At 42.6% G+C, this 16,191-nt stretch overlaps 1 protein-coding gene across 3 annotated transcripts; it reads right to left on the bottom strand.

Annotated features, from left to right (window-relative positions):
* Window positions 1–299: 299 nt before the first annotated feature.
* CDADC1 (cytidine and dCMP deaminase domain containing 1) lies at window positions 300–15,547 on the bottom strand. 3 transcript variants are annotated; one of them, XM_074913119.1, is made up of 10 exons: window positions 15,445–15,547; window positions 12,648–12,742; window positions 10,923–11,100; window positions 9,511–10,089; window positions 7,440–7,489; window positions 6,203–6,372; window positions 5,480–5,669; window positions 4,770–4,830; window positions 2,919–2,967; window positions 300–1,053 (listed from the first exon to the last, which is right to left on the bottom strand). In XM_074913119.1, exons 1-10 carry the CDS (start codon window positions 15,524–15,526, stop codon window positions 1,044–1,046), a joined length of 1,464 nt encoding a protein of 487 aa, XP_074769220.1. In that variant the 5' UTR covers window positions 15,527–15,547; the 3' UTR covers window positions 300–1,043. The 3 variants fall into 3 exon arrangements, with proteins under 3 accessions (XP_074769220.1, XP_074769210.1, XP_074769231.1); XM_074913109.1 differs by having other exon boundaries at window positions 300–3,484; XM_074913130.1 differs by lacking the exon at window positions 2,919–2,967.
* Between the last annotated feature and the right edge of the window lie 644 nt (window positions 15,548–16,191).

The raw sequence follows: 16,191 nt of genomic DNA, 5'->3' as shown, positions 1-16,191 counted from the left end.
CACCCACCTTCCGACCAAGAAACAGGCTGTGGAGGTGGCCGCTCACAGAGTGCCCCCGAGGAGGGTCTCACTCTCCCGAGGAAGAGGGAATTAACGCTCCTTAGTGCTGGCGGGGCCAGGGAGGGCTGGCGGGAGCTCTTCAGGCAGGGCAGAGGGAGGCGGTGCGGGTCAGCAAACTGCCGGCACTGCGGGAGCAAGGGCAGCACTGGGCAGGGAAAGGTGTGAGCATTTCAGGGCACTCTGGAATGTTTCTAATAACCCAAAGCACTTAAAAATACACTTCAGTACTTACTGTCAGATTAATTTATTAGCAGAAAACATGTTTTGCTGTAAGGCAGACAATTAACAGGGAATTTCTGTAATTCTCAGCCAAGACGCCAAATTATTGTGATAGTTAATACCTGCAGTTAAAATGACTGCTCTGAAATGAATGGAAGAGACTCAAAACACATATGGACATTTCATACAATATATAAAATATATAGCTTTTACATTTCTTAATTTTAAATACGTTGTAGTTTTTACATAAGAAACAAACATTCTAGAGTTCATTTGCAAAATAAGCACTGCAGGAGATGTCCAGCCTTCCGTGGCTCCCCCTGGTAAGCAGATGACATGCACAGCAGCACCTACAGAGTCCGTGGGTCGGGAGAGAAACCCCGTGCACATTGTTCCTGTTGGCCAGGATGAAGACCCTACTTTGTAATCCTGGTAAGAATTAAAGAAGCAGGGTTATACTGATAATCAGATCATACAGAAATTTGTGAGCTTCTGGAGGAATCTGTAGAAATACGGCAAGACAGAAATAAAGCCAGACTTCCAAGCCTTCAGCCTTACAAGCAACTCCAAGTTTCACAGAAAGTTTTGTAGAAAAATCCTCTTTTTAAAAAACGATAAAAAGTAAATGTAGAATCTTAACTCCTCATGAAGTCCAGGTTACCAGCAGCATTCACTGCAGTGTAGTTATTTAATGCATGTAATATTTGACTTGTATCTTGATTTACTTTTCCATGTACCTATGATGTTTCAGGGAATTTTCAGTTTCAGCTGTTCCTATAAAGACACAGACTTTTTTACTGATTTTGATATCAGCTGATTGAGCAGTATAAAACTTGAAGGGGCCTTAAACCTCCCCATTTTTTTCTCTGCTTCTACCTCAAGGAGAAGAGCATTGCTCATGGATTATGGAAACAAGAAGGTTTCATTGGGTGGAGTGGGACAGACTTTTTACTCTAATCTGAACAGTGTTCTTCTGATTTGTAGAAGTAGCCAACAGTAACTATTCTAATGCAAGACGCTTACACCAAGGGGGGAGAAATACGACAAAGTAAAATACTTATGATTAAAACCAGATTATAATCTTGTTTATGAAACACCACACTTCAACTCCATACAGAAGTTACAAACAATAAAATTATATAATCCTTGATGAGAGGAAAAAACCTGTCTTTCTGAGGTTTGTACAGCATCCAGAACAATAACTTAAATGAGTGTAGAGCTCTGGCAGCTGGATCTGCTGGTCCTAAATTCAGAACCTGGTTTCCTCCACACTAGATTACAAAACCTGTAGTGCAGTTCAGCAATTTCTTCATGAGCTACTGTGAAAACCCACTTTTTGTGGTGTGATGCAAAAATGGATTTCATCATCCTTCCCTTAGTTGAGAAACAGTGTCAGATTGTTCTCCTTCATTCACTACCTGGCTCTGAGAAGCGAAGCTGTATGCACCCTGCTTAGGGGGACAGCAGTGGTACAGGTCAGCCGATGAGCCGATGGGATTTCCACTGCTAACTCTGCAGGCACAGCACCCAGCCAGCAGCCCTGGAGTAGCCTTCAACCTAACGAGGCTCAGAGAAACAGCAGCTTCTCCAGCTCCAGTAAGAGTGAATTCTCAGGGCAGTAAGAGGACACAAGCATTCCCCAGTTCTAAAGTCCAGGTACTCGAGAACAACGTTATACTACGAGCCACAGGGAATCACAGCTCCTCACTGCAGCACCAAGCATCGAGATCTGTATCTTAAGTTACAGGACCAGTAGCCAAACTGGGTGAGAACAGACCCCATGTAATTAATGCCATGTTAAGGGTGCTTTGGACACTATCCAACACAGTTTCTCTATCTAGTTCCAACCTTTTCCAAAGCCTAAAAGAAACAAAGAGGACCTCAGCAGCATCTTAAGGCACGATTCCCTTTCCAGGACTTTAAGGAGGGCAGCAAAGACAAGATGCATGAAAGAACTGGGAAAAGGCCATTGATACATGGCAAAAAGCCAGCAGCAGCAAAAAAAGAGGTTTAAGGTGTTTGCACTTGAGAGCTCAGCAGAGGAGTGAACAGAAAGTCTCAGAACATCTGCTAAAACAAACAGCTAGAGGTCATACTCAAAGCAGCAAACAGATGGCTGTAAGGACAGTGATCTCTCACAAGATGCTGGGTACAACTCTCAGTTCTGGTTATCCAGTACCTACCCAGCACCCCCTCAAAACTAGCACAACATTAGACTGCAGTTTCATCGGCTGTTTGAATGTCACCCCTGCTCCACGTGCAGCCATCCAAGAGACTGGGATCTGAACAGATTCAGGCTATTCCACTGCTACAGATCATCCTATCTAAGAAACAACAGCACTTCATTAGCTTCTGTAGTTCTAGAAGCCTGTTAGTGAAGATTCACAAAACCTAAACACTAGCCATCTTCACATAGTATGTAGGGGCCTGCAAGCTGTATACAACTAAGTTCTTTTAGGTCTGCATCCAGAAGCTGAGAAAAAGCAAAGCTAATCCTTGTCTCCATTAATTCAGATGGGCTACCCTTGAGGAAGCACACAGAGCATCAGTGGGAGTATCACCAAACAAAACAGCTCTGCTGCTATGGTAGTTGGAAGAGGTTATGTCTGAGAGACAAGCTTGATCTCCAGATCACTTACCTAGCAACGACTGCCATCCCAATGGCTTTGTCTCCTTTATACAAGCAGACTGAAAAGCAAAAGCCACTTTCAGGAACAGGAATAATTGCTAGTGATTATTTATCTACCATTTCCTTGATGATTGTGCTTGAAGAACTAGGGCTTATTTCTGCATTCCATTTGCCCAGAACTTACATTCCCTCAATCCGTACAACAAGCAAAATAGATGCCATTTTACTATTACCACCAATAAACTTTCAGTATTTTTTTTAACATGTTAACAATGATTAGCCACCAAGTTACTTTCACAGAAAATACAAGCAGCATTTTTTCCCCAGGAACTTCTAAATTAAAAAGAGCTTCAGGTAATTCTGTAAAACATTTAAGACATCATAAATAAACTTATTCTAAAAATCACTTTCCAAACAATAAATAAAACTCTTCCTTATTTGAAAGTGCAAACAGGCTGCATTATAAAAAGTACAGAGCAAGCCTGAAGAAGTGCTTAATAATTCAATAGTGTCCAAGACACAGTTTCTTGTTTTGGTGCTGCTGGTCATCTAGCGATTTTGTTTTCTGGACCCCATCTAAAGAAAAAAAAGTATGTGTGAAACATTAATACAATAGTAAGCATAGTCTAAACAGTCAACACATACAGACACACTGGAATAACACTGGGGTGGGCGAGCTTGTCTTCTTTCCCATGCAGAGGAACATTCAATAATCATAGTAAAAGAAACATACTAAGGAAAAATAGCAACTTAAAACAGTTCACTGTTGAAAATGCAAGCAGACCATCTCAAAGAAAATATTGTTAGAAAAATGAGCCCCGTTAAAGGTTGTCAAAAAAAGTACCCCAGGATGAATATTTCTCCACCTGGGTCTAAAAACCATTAGCAGGAAGAGGGACAAACATTTTGCAGTGTTTACTAATGACATAAACACTATTTTGAGCCCTTCCCTCCCCCCTTTGTTCCTGGCTAATAAGGAAATAGCTAACAAAGAGACTCCTCCACTAATCTAGCTCACTACATGTTAGGAATTAGCTTGTAGTACATAGTTATTCACGTACTACAAAAACCACTTCCAGTCTTTTTTATGCTCCTGGCATGGTGCTCAATGCTTTGAGTAACTCCCAACTCTCTGTCTCTATGCTCCATACCTTCATGCTTGAGGCACAAAAAAAATGTAGCTTCCTTTTCCACATTATTTTCCCCTCTAGATGAGAAACATTTTAAGGGCTGACAGCTGACAGTAGATGCCAATGGTGGGTACCTTTTGTAGCAGAAAAAGGCTTTAACATAAGATTCATCTAAACTCTGTTTTCAGAGGATGGCAGCTCCTTTGCTGCAGGGGTGCAGGTCGATGAGGATTTTATGGTGTGTATATATACAGAAAAAAATATAAGTTGATTGAAAAGCATTGGCATAGATTCTAATTCATAAAAGAAACACTGAAATGTTCTGCAGAACATATTTAAATGACTTGGAGGAGTCCCATTTCTCTTGAAAAAGAACGGCACTTGTTATAGAACACAAGATAAAAAGTTTTTATAGAACAAAATTTAAAACATGATAAAACGGTCTGAAATTATCTATGTGCAACCCAGCCTTCCGTTGACTACGATAACAGTATTACTAGATTTTGTAACATGTGCACCAATGCCAAGCATTTGTTAAAACAAGCTTATGATTTTGACTTACCATTAGTTCATCTATTCAAAAAGCTCAGAACAGTTTTCATAGCAAGATTTAACTAATCAAAATCAAGATTAATTAAGACTAATCAATCCCAGAGCAATTCAAGGTTTGTTTAAAATGTGATCCTCCTTACTGATTTCAGTCATAAAATGAATTAATGAAAAATACTTACTTTCCCTGGCAGTGGTGTCATGGAATTCAAGGGCATTAGTGTGCGATGGATTTAGTTGCCACTGGTAAAAGAAGAAAAAGTTTACTTATTCCAGAAGACAGAAGAAAGAGCAAAGGGAGAAAGAAAAAGTACCCTACAATCCTTCACTGTAAGGCATGACTAGGGATGAGGTGGGAAATGAAGGGCTCCCTTTCCAACATCTATTTCTTTGAGGATAAAAAGCTATTAAGCGATGCATGGCCACTTACTCCCTTGAGAAGGGGAAGCGAGCCTGCTCAAACTGATAGTGCTGCAGTTTGTCATGGTGAGCAACCTGAACGCAGGTGCTCTTGGCCACCTTCAAAACCCACCACAGCTCTTTCAGGTGCTGCTGGAAGGGCCTATAAAATCACACAGGGATCTCCCAGACCAGCTGCTGCGCTGTGACAGGAAGGCTGGGAGAGAACTTCAGAGTGTGAAGAGACCACCTCAAACACAGCAAGGAGTTAAAGTGAAATCTGCAACAAAATTACAGACACACCTGGCCCCTCCTTCTGGCATATGGCACAGCACTTCTCCTCAGTGTTGTGACAAAGCAATCTCTCCACTCCACTCACTTGACTAAACAACACAAGAAAACCCTCCTCTATGCGGGCTGCAGATGACTGCTCACTCCACCCTCCCCTTCAAGGCTGCCCAGTTTTTAGAATATAGTATATTTAGACACTTACTGTAAATTTGTTTACACCCTCAAGTTCACCAAACTTCATATAGGATATATCTGCTTTCTTTTTTCCAGCATCAACATCTCCTGCATAGATCTGCTTGATACCAGCCCCTTTGATTAAAGGGACACATTCGTCACATGGACATTTTGTCACAAATATCATGCTTCTCTCATCTGGCTTTATTTCTCGACACCTACAAGGATTCAGAAAACAAAATTTCAGAGTTTATATCTTGATGATAGATTTGAATAGTGACAAACTTGATACCTCGTAAGACCAAGAAAAGAAGTGTTGTATTATGTACTCTGAGAAGCAACTTACTCCTACTCAAGTGCACACGTAAACGACATCTGATTTGGTTTTATTATCTGTGAACAAAACACCCATCCCACCTCTCCACAAATATTGTTGTCGGAAGCCTCAACAATCACCACTGTTCGGTATTTCAGGTTATAGCACGGTCGTAGCAGTAAGCAGAGGCAGTGGCCTTTATCTGAAGGACAGCTGCCATGCACTGGAATGAATATCCTTTAAAAACCAAGTTCACTTAAGAAGTCCGACGAAACCTCAGGAGATGATTGTGTCCATGCACATCCAAGTTCTACATCACAGGTGTAAACAAAACTGTGACTGCAATCCACACTTCATCACAGTGACATCATGCATTTGTCATGCATTGTTTCTGAACTGTCTCATTCTTTTCTGTGGTAAAAATAAACCCATTACCTGAATGTCAAGGCATTCTGCTCTGCATGTATAATGTATCTGAACTTTCTGATTTCCCGATCTTTTTGTTTATCATCCATGTGTGGAAAATCAGCGTATTCAGATCCAACAGGAAAGGCATTGTAACCACAGCCAACAAAATACATTGCTCCTGTTCCATCACAGCTTCTCTGCAACAGTAAGCAAAGCATCAAAGTTGGAGACATTTAAACTGAGTACTAAGTCAAAGTGTTGTGCGATGTCAGTTCATACCAAGTTACAGCAGTTAAAAGAGAACTCAGTTTTTGCTAATAGCTCCAGGCCTGTATGAAGCTTCTCCATTAAGCTCCATAGGAGCCACACACAGGGCAAACTGCAACACTGCAGAGGACACACTGCACCAGGCTTTAGGGGCTTTCCTTTTAGCAAGTAACACTGATAGCAGGAGCAAAAAGTCTGAAGGATTTAGTCCTAAGCCTTTCTCCAATGTTTTAGTCCTAAGCCTTTCTACCATGTACAAATTAAAGACAGCTGTAGTGCCTGATGTGCCAGAGACTGTTTCACCTATCTCAACAGACCCAGTGACCAGTGGGCTGACAAAGCAGCAATCAGCAACTGAAATCAGGACAAGAAACAAAACAGCAATAAGCAGTTGATCACTGAAATGCTGAAAACAAATGAAGAGTATGTTGCAGCTGGATGAAGGCTGAGGCTTCCTGGGATTGGTAACATGCATAATCAGAGACATAAAGAAATAAAAACTTTATGCTTGGATGGGAAAAAACACAGTAGCAATATTTGTAGAAAAGGAATGTGCTAAAGCCGGTACAGCATTTCAACTGCAACAAAACTCCTCAGAGACTGTCAGGCTATGATTGCACTGAGACCTCTCCAAAAAAACAGCTACAAAGAGGCACTGTGCAGAGTAGGCACACGCTGCCTGATGAGCAGCTGTGACAAAACTCTGTAGCCAGGACACCTGGAGTAACTGACAATGACCAGGGAATCAGGCACGCTGAAAAGCTGGGCAGAGACATGGTGACAGTTACTAAACTCATTGACACTTCCCCTTCATTTTGACAGCGTAACAATGAACTGATCATTAACTTAATTACTAAAGAATGAGAAGTGCAAGCTTTCTATAGCGCTGTGTGTATGAAAAATGCATGTGTATAGACTTAAAGCAAAATAACAAGCTCAAAACAGATACAAGTGTATGAATTGTGAGTGCAAGAAAAAGTAGTTTTTCAATACTTACTGATTTTTCTTCTGCCCAAATAATAGCTCCAACTCCTGTTTTATGATCCTCTAAAATACAGAACATTTTAGCCGTAAATAACAAATAAAGCATTTCTAAGTTACCTATACATTAACATATGACGTCCTAGAGTAACGATTAACATTCATTGTTGCTTCATGGACAACTGGTGCTTCATGGAGAAAAGAAATGCAGAAGGATTAAGAGCTTCAAAGTCATATGACTCTAGTGCAAAAGCTGGGTGTGCTCTAACTGCCAGGCCAGCCATTCTAAGACTTTGCTACATACATTTGTTCACAAACGTTAAAAAGCCACCAATACATATATTGGATAAGAAAATGTGTGCCAAGAATGTATGTAGACAGGTTCACTGATGTGAGATGGCAAACTGATAAAAACCTTGTTGTTTACTACTTAATTACTTAATTTCTGCCATTCCTTAAGTTTATGGTTCTGTGGTCTGAATTCCTATCAAAATTAGACAAAATGTTAATAACTGGATTTTGGGGGGTGTTTCCTATCACCACCACAGGAAGACTGGAATAGAATTTTCATTATATGACTAGGAAGATTTTTATGGAATTTGGAAATCTTCCCCAGTAGCTGTTGATGAGAGTCTTGACCAGTTAAAACAGAGCATATCAAGGAGAAGAAAAGGTCTCAGGCTTCCAGTGATTAATAGTGTAGAAGATGCTGTTTTAATTAACCATTTCCTTAGTGATTCCTTAGTATCACCACAATGTAGAATCACTCAGAGGGTCTCTCCTGCCAAAGACATGTTTTATGAGGGCTGATTTTACTTATATTCTGCATATTTGCTAGTCACTGATGTATATTAAGCCAATGTAGAAAGCATCCTATGATCTTTCTCCCCTGATATGCACCTATATAATAAAGTAAAGCATCTAATTATGTGTGTGTGCTGTTATTTTAATTCCATTCCAGGACTAAACTGGAATAAGAGTTTACTCAAAAAACGGACCTGAGTCCAGGCTGAAGAGCACAGATAAAACTGAATTTTGCTGCCCCGAGAATGAGTACTCAAGCTTGGTCACTCTGTCTTGTTGGTACAACAGTAGTTGTACAAAAAACTCACAACTGGTTCCATGAAACTTCTGAATTACTTCTAAAAATGTAATCTTCTCTGCAACTCTGGGTAACCAAATTTGCGAAGGGTACATTAAAAAAACACAGAAACAAACAAACAAACAAAAAAGGGAAAGGTTCTAAAATATGAAGATTCTTCTTTACAAATAACAAAGTCTGAATAAGTCAAAAGGCACGTTCAGCACCTGACTCGGTAGGTTGGCTTTGTGTGTGCGTATTGGGGGATTAGTTTTGTTTTAAGCTTTAACTATGTCCTGTTTATTTGTTTACAAGGGTTTTAAAAAAGCAACTTTCCTATCTAGATTAAAAAAAATATCACTAAGGAGTACCACCAAGTTTTAAGTCTTCGTGTTCTGTTCTCTGGAAGAACTTAGCAGTTTACTGTATTGCTACCCAGACAGAATAAAGTAGCTAACAGAAATCATCTGTATGAAAAGACAGTCAATAACTACCCCTTCCACCCTGAAAGCCTTTATTCAAAAAGTCCAGCATCTTTGCAAAGAACCCCCCCCATCAGATATATAATCACTTCCACTAATAAGATTGGAAATAGGAAACTTAATACTGTACTTAATGGCCTCCTGGAAGGGTATTATTTCACTGCTCTTTTCTGAAGAAACATCTTGTGAAACATCTGTAAAAAAGAGCCTTGGAGCAGCCTGAAGAATTTAAATGTCATTGTATTCCATTTTCAGACAGGTGTTGGACATGTTGTCAAGCCAGGCTTTACTAGCCCTGTATGTGAAATACCTGCTCTGATTTTGTCTTGGAAACTTTCGGTATTTTCACACACAATACTATGTACCTCTGTGGAGTTTTTACTACTACTGCTGCTCCTGTTTCACAGGTGTAGGAGCAGCATTCAGCAGCTTGCTCAAGGAAGTATTTGAAAGAAGTAAGACTGAAATCAGGAACTCGCTCTATTCTTGAGACCCATTCCTCCTCCACTACTGTAACAACTCACCTGTCCGGTATGCAAGTAGTCTGGCTTGTATCATACAGTGCCTTGCAATTTCTTGGGGCAAACTCTGATGGTCTGTTTCATTTGTTCGTTGTGGTTCGCTGTTGTAAAATCCAAAACATCCAAAGACAGGGACGCTGGCAGCCACTGTTGCCAAGACCAAGACAAGATCCTTCATATTTTGCCTAAGGTTGCTGAAGTATGGATTTTCACAGAGGTTCTCCAGTCCTATTGTCATCAGTATCTGCTTGTGCATTTCCTCATTTGAAATTAGGAATAAACTTTCATACTCTTTTATTCTCTCTTGTCTACATGCAGTATAAAAGTCAGTATTTGAGTCAGGCTGAGATTTTGCTATTTTTTGAATAAAATCAAACTTGGTGGAAGTTTCTTCAACAAATTGCACCATATAGCACACCAAGGGCTGAAGCAACACACATACACGAGCACGACTATTTGACTTCAGTCTTTCTACTGCTTTGGCATCTAGCTTTGCATCATCGGTAGTGATGGGATTGGACGCCTCATTCTGCAAGCTGATTTCAGGATCTGCAGGCCAGTAAGAAATCCTGTTCACCCCAGCTGGAAGAGAAGATAACGTAGCAAAAGGAACCATGTGAGCACAGTGGAACACAAACCTTATTTTCAACACACCATTGCATAACCCTATTTTTACTCCTTTAAGGCCATGAGTGCTATTTCAGTGGCATATGGACAACAAAAACGCTAGCATACACAAGTATCAAGAATTTATCAGACTTGATAATCAGACTGTAGACAAAAATTGGAATTTCCTACTTTCTGAGATCTTTGTGACAGCCTAATTTTGCATCTGACCTACAATAGATACCTTAACACCATGAAAAAAAGTTGGCGCTAACAGAAGTTGCTGCTGAGATTAAAACCCAATATTTGCAGAAGGGCTGTACCAGCAGGTGACAATTCAAGAAGTGAGTAATCTGATTTGTCTTCATCTCACTTGGGAAAAGGAAACCCGAAACTCCTCCCTGGGATTTCTGCATAAAAAACACCCTTCCTCTGGTGCCACTGACAAGCAATGAGAAGGCAAGGAAAAATGTAGCAATCTAGGCCTAGTCATCAGACTTAGGGTTGCTCTGGCAAAGTGCAACAGGTATGTCAGAATCTCAGCAGTGCATCTCAACTAAGAGACAAGCACCACCAATAATAACAGTTGCACAGAGAAATAGAGGCTCAGTAGCAAACCCTAGTTTCTTGATCATCAGCTCCAGGAAATGCACAATACTGTTTTCAGCCTTGTGGAAAATACCAGTGCAGGCTACACAAGTTAAGGATTGGTGTTCACAACTGGGACAGTTCAAAGAGAAAACAGGCTTTCTGATACCACCAATCACAAGCATAACATTTACTTCTACTCTACTACAACCATTGCTTACCATTTACAATCATTTTTAAACAAGTCGAACATGGTTTTCTGGAAAAATAAAGATCACAGTTTTTAAGTCTTGATCCGTGTTTAATGAGCGCAATCTGGCCAGCATGCAAGTCTGTACTGGAACAGTGAAGACCGATAATCTTCATGTTTTTCACCACAACTAGACCACTCTTCTTTACCTACAGAAAAATGCATTATTATTATTTTACTTTTTTTCAACACCAAGTCCACAGAGATGTTACCACTCTTCCTCGGGTAACAGTAATCAGCCAGGATCAAAGCATATAGCTCTTCAGTACAAACTGTGATATGAATCTTTAAGCAATCTCTGTTACATTTCCCCTAAACAGGTTTGGGGGTTTTTTTTGGTGGTGGTTTCTACATGTGCCCGTTAATATCAGTGCTGTGTCCCTGTCGAACCTCACATAGGGACTTGTCGCAAATTCCTGATTTTTCTGGTCATTGCTTTGCCTGTAACAAAACCCAGAAACGGCATCTTCTGTCAGCTATAGCTGAAAACCCCTCTGAATCATCCAGATCTGGAAACGCTCATGAATTTAGTTTGTCTTAAACTTGACCATCCTGGGAGTCAATAGCTTCTCTAGTTTTATTTGTGTCTCTTCATTTACAGAAATGAATTCTGGTTCTAAAGAATCTTCCATGGAAAATGTCTGCATACCACAGACAAGAGCTCTTATATATCTGGATTCCCATGTATCTCAAAGAAACTGGATACAGGTTAGTTTGATGAAGCTGGCAAACCAGATCTCATTATGCAATCCAGCTGCTACCAGAACACTATTGCCTTAGATCTGCAAATTATTCAATTTGTTTGTGGTTACAGAAATGAGGCTGTACTAAAGCCCTACATATAACTCAAGTGCTATTCCTGACTGAATTACTAAATTTGAAACTGCATGTGAAGTCTGTATGGCGCTGCTCATCTACCTCTCTTTCAGATCCATTCTGGGACATACCAAGCTCTGAAAATTAGGCCTAACTGTCATTCAAATGATTTTCCTGTCTTTTCTTGTCCTGGTTGATACATGTGCTATGGATCTTAGCACATGGTTATGCTCTGCACAAAGAAGTGATCATTTTAAAGAGCACAATAAGAACTCAGCACAAAAGGAAACACCCTGTTCCAGGACACTCTGAAAATGCCTCTCTACTTTGAAGAGTAACTGGCAGCTATTTAGAAGACCCATTCTCAAGGATGGCTTCTTTTCACTGTCACCAAGGTAGTTACCTACATGTTCTTGATCAGCAAACATTTCAAGTAGTTCTGTGCACCGCCACGGTATAAGAGAACTCTTCTATAATCACGAACATCAACATTTTAAAGAGTATCTCTACACCATCAACCACACTGAATTTAACGTTATAATTAGTATATACTAAGAAGTACACAGTATACACCATTCCTCATTTGTTATGCTCTTCAAAATACCCACCAGCATTTTTTACTGTTTGCTTCACCTGTCGAGGCATACCTTGCCTTTCAAAGTTTTTCAGAAATAGCATGCTATTTAACCATTTTGCTATTTGTCTCTCACCAGTGAATTTTTTTTCTACTTCTAAGAAATATCTGAAAATAACTTATCAGCCTTTTTTTTTCTTCCCTCTGGACTATCTCTCATGTAAAGAGCTGTTAGGTTAAATGCACTGCAGGAGCTATTAGCATGTGTTCAGAAAGACCAATTAATGGTAAACATAGACATTTTACCTGTGATTTTTTCTGTTGCTCAGCTGAGGGAAAGAGCTCCATCCAGAGACTGAACAAAGTAAAAAGATTGACCTTAGACAGTCTTGGCATTTGACCTGTCATTTGATGAAAAAAAGAGAAATATTTATTAAAGAATATTTGTAAAGAAACCCCACATTGCTGAACAATAGTTTCCAGGTCTCCTACACAACAGCTGCCACAGAAGCTGCTTCATCAACCACTTGTGCTATTACAGCAGCCAAATCCACGCTGTCCTCTTCAGGGCAGTAGCTGTCAACTCAGAATGCTCACATTTGGATGCAGAGATCAGGTATGTGCAGCAAGAGAAAGTGGTGAAACTTTCACTGAAATTCAGTGAGAATAAGAGCAGAAATCACGTATCAGATTCCACAAAACTTAATGTGCTCAAACGATTCACAGATGCTTACAGAAATTTGAGACATAGCTTGTGATTCAGCTTCAGGCTCACCACAGAAGAGAGTGAAAATATTGAGGCATGATGATCTTACAGTGACACCAACAGCAAGGGTGGATGAGCCACTATCCATCGGTTTTCATCAGTTCTGGAGAAACTTGCTTCTGGATTTTTAAAGTTTGCTTAAATTTTGGTTAGACTTTTACAAAAATTTGAACCTATTGCTCAGGCTGTCATTTCTGACTAAATAACCAAAGAGGCAGCAAGGAATCCCTTCTCGGACCACCACCTTGTGCTGTGTTGTTTCTACTCAAAATCTGGGTGTTGTCCCATGAGGGCCAGTGCTCAGCATTACTGAGTGTCCCACAAGTAAAAAAGGAGGAAGTACAGCATTGCTCACTAATCCTTGTACCACTCCTGATGTAAAACTCTCCTGCGTCACACTTGGCAAGAAGTTAATTGAGTCTTTGAAAAAGCTCCATTCCAGGTTCAGAGGTTCTTACAGAGAGCTGTAACAAACACATATTCCTCTGCAGGTCTCACATGTCCTCTTGACAGTAGTATTATTTATGTTTTTATCCCTTGCAGCAAACGTTAATGTTTTTGCAAAGGAGAAAAAAGCAGAGGCAAGAATAGAATAGAGAAAAACATTTAAGTAGTTCCAGCAGTTTGGAAGAGATATAATCAGATACAAGATTGCTCTGGTGGGGGAGAGGGTTAGTTTAATGACATGTCTGTGAACCCAAACCATTAGGACAGCAGATAAACATATCCAATCCATGACTGGAATATCATCTTCAGTCAGTATTTTAGCAGCTTTTTTTCCCACAGAAGTGTAATTTTGGAAAGCAACTACAGACCTCACAGCAGCACCATCTGATCCCACACTGTCCTTAGGCTGCCCAGCTGTGCAATGCCAAGAACTGCAAGGGGCACCTGGTTAACACGATCAGATACGTGTGCTAGAAATGTACATGGCAAGCAGCACACATGAAGATTTGTTATCACTCCTACTAAAAGCAAACTGTAAGTCTACAAGCCACGTCTAAACAAGTAGAATTTGTTTTCTTAATGGGCATTTGAATTCATTCTCATTACTGCCTCTGTTCACTCCTGTTGTAGACATCTTACAGAATTTAAAGTAACTACAGAAGACTGGGGAAGAAAGGGAATCAGGTTTTGCTGCTGAGAGCAAAACTGTGTCTGAAAAGAGTGGTCTTTTCAGGTGCATCAAATCCTCACAGCTTCCCTACTTTACAGAGCTTCCCTTCTTCACACATATGATTTTATCTCTCCAGGCTAGGGATCTTGCTTCAGTGAGGCACGGCATGCTCCAAGAAAAGCACGCTGTTAAGGCCAGTGTCGAAAACCCTGCTGCTCCTGCACCTGGAAGCAAAACAGAGCAGTGCACAGCCCATCCGGACATGGCTCAGATACAGGATTCTGTCATGGATGCAAGACCAGAGTCCCTAGTTTGAAGTCTGAAAGGCTTAGAAGAAGTCATCTTACAAGTACGAAACTAACACTGTGCTCTGACACCATCAAGGAGGAGGAAATCAGTGACATCACCCTCCTGTCTGGGAAAACGAAACCACAAACCATTTTCAGAGTTCATCTTTTTTGCTTGCTTGGAAGGAGGATCTTCACAAAACCCGTTTACCCTTCAAGAAGACCTGACAGCCCTGTCATGGTGCTCAGGGAGCTATATATACAGCCCATGGGGGATCTGTATGTACACACCACTCCCCTGAGACTGCAGTGATGGGGTATACGAAATCTATCAAAATCTGCTTCATCTGGGCATCCCCAGCCTTGTGAGAAAGTTGCTCTCTACTGAATTTAGATATGGGTCTTGCTATAGGGGGTTGTAGGAAGACCCCTCAGAAAGGAAGCATTTTTATGCATATTAAATATCCACGGTATAGAACTGGAAAAAAGAAATCATTTTAATGGGTTGGGGGGAAATGCAAAATCCAAGCATATGTTATCAAAAGGCCTTATGAATAAGAGCGCAGGCACGCCGGGGGCGCGGGGGGATACACTTTCTTGCACTGTCTGTAAGGGCAGAGCGCTGTGAAAGAGCAGTTGAGGGGGGCGAAGGCAGGAGCTCTGTAACAGCCCCGGGGAGGGCAGAGCCTTGCAAGCGCCCTCAGGAGAGGGCAAACCGGACAGTTCCGGGCATTTCGTTAAACCCCTCGAAGCCCCCAGTGGGCGAGAAGTGACCGGCAAAAGCCCGGTCAACGCACAGACCCGCCTCCCCGCCCCGCCAGCCGCTAGCGCCCGCTCCCCACGGCGGGGGGGCGGCTCCCCCACGGCCGGGGCAGGCCCCGGCCCAGGCCCCCGCAGCCAGGGCCCCCGCGGCGGGCACGGGGCGGCGCTCACCGGCCATGCTGTCGGTCTGCGTGCTCGCCGCGCTCACCCGCGGCCCCCCCGCCGCCACCGCCGCCTCCTCTGCGCCGTGCATCGGTCCCGGTGCGGGTGCCGGTTCCGGTGCCGCCCGGTGTCGCCCGGTGCCCCCGCCCCGCCCCGCCCCGCCCCCATGGCGGCCCCGCTCCTCCCTCAGGGCGTCGCCGCGGCGGTAGCGTCCGCATGGCAACCGCCGCTGACGGGCGGGCGCCTAGACCAATAGAGAGCGGGAGTGGCAGGAGAGGGTGGGGCTTGTCGGGCCTGGGTGGGCTGGCGGCGGCGGCGCGGCGGCGGCTCCCGGCGAGGGGCGGGCCCTGCCCTTCCCAGCGGGATTTTAACGTTGAAATACCCGTGCCGCCCCCCCCCTCCCCCGTTTCACTGCTTTGGGAGCCGGGTGCCCCGCTGGTGGCTGGCTGTCGCGCTGACCCCTGCCTGCGGCCTCCTGCCTGGCGGCCCCGGCCCCGGGTCCTCATCCACGGCCTAGTCCTCCGAGGTGGCCGGGTGGCCTCCCGAGGGAAAATTTAAACCCGTGGGCAAAAAGGGGGCCCGAGGGGCACCATGGCTGGGACCCCGGGGCTGGGCCGGCATCTGCGCCCCAGCAGAGAAGTTGCTTCTGTGGCCGGCTTGCTAAACAGGTGGCTTGTAGCATGAGGTTTTCTGCTTTTTGGGGATCATCTCGTCCCCTGCTAAATGTTTTGCTAGTTTAGTTAAGCTACCTTGATT

The sequence above is a fragment of the Athene noctua genome, chromosome 1, assembly GCF_965140245.1.
Source record: "Athene noctua chromosome 1, bAthNoc1.hap1.1, whole genome shotgun sequence".
Classification (NCBI taxonomy): Eukaryota; Metazoa; Chordata; class Aves; order Strigiformes; family Strigidae; genus Athene; species Athene noctua.
This window is presented reverse-complemented; position numbering and strand designations above follow the sequence as displayed.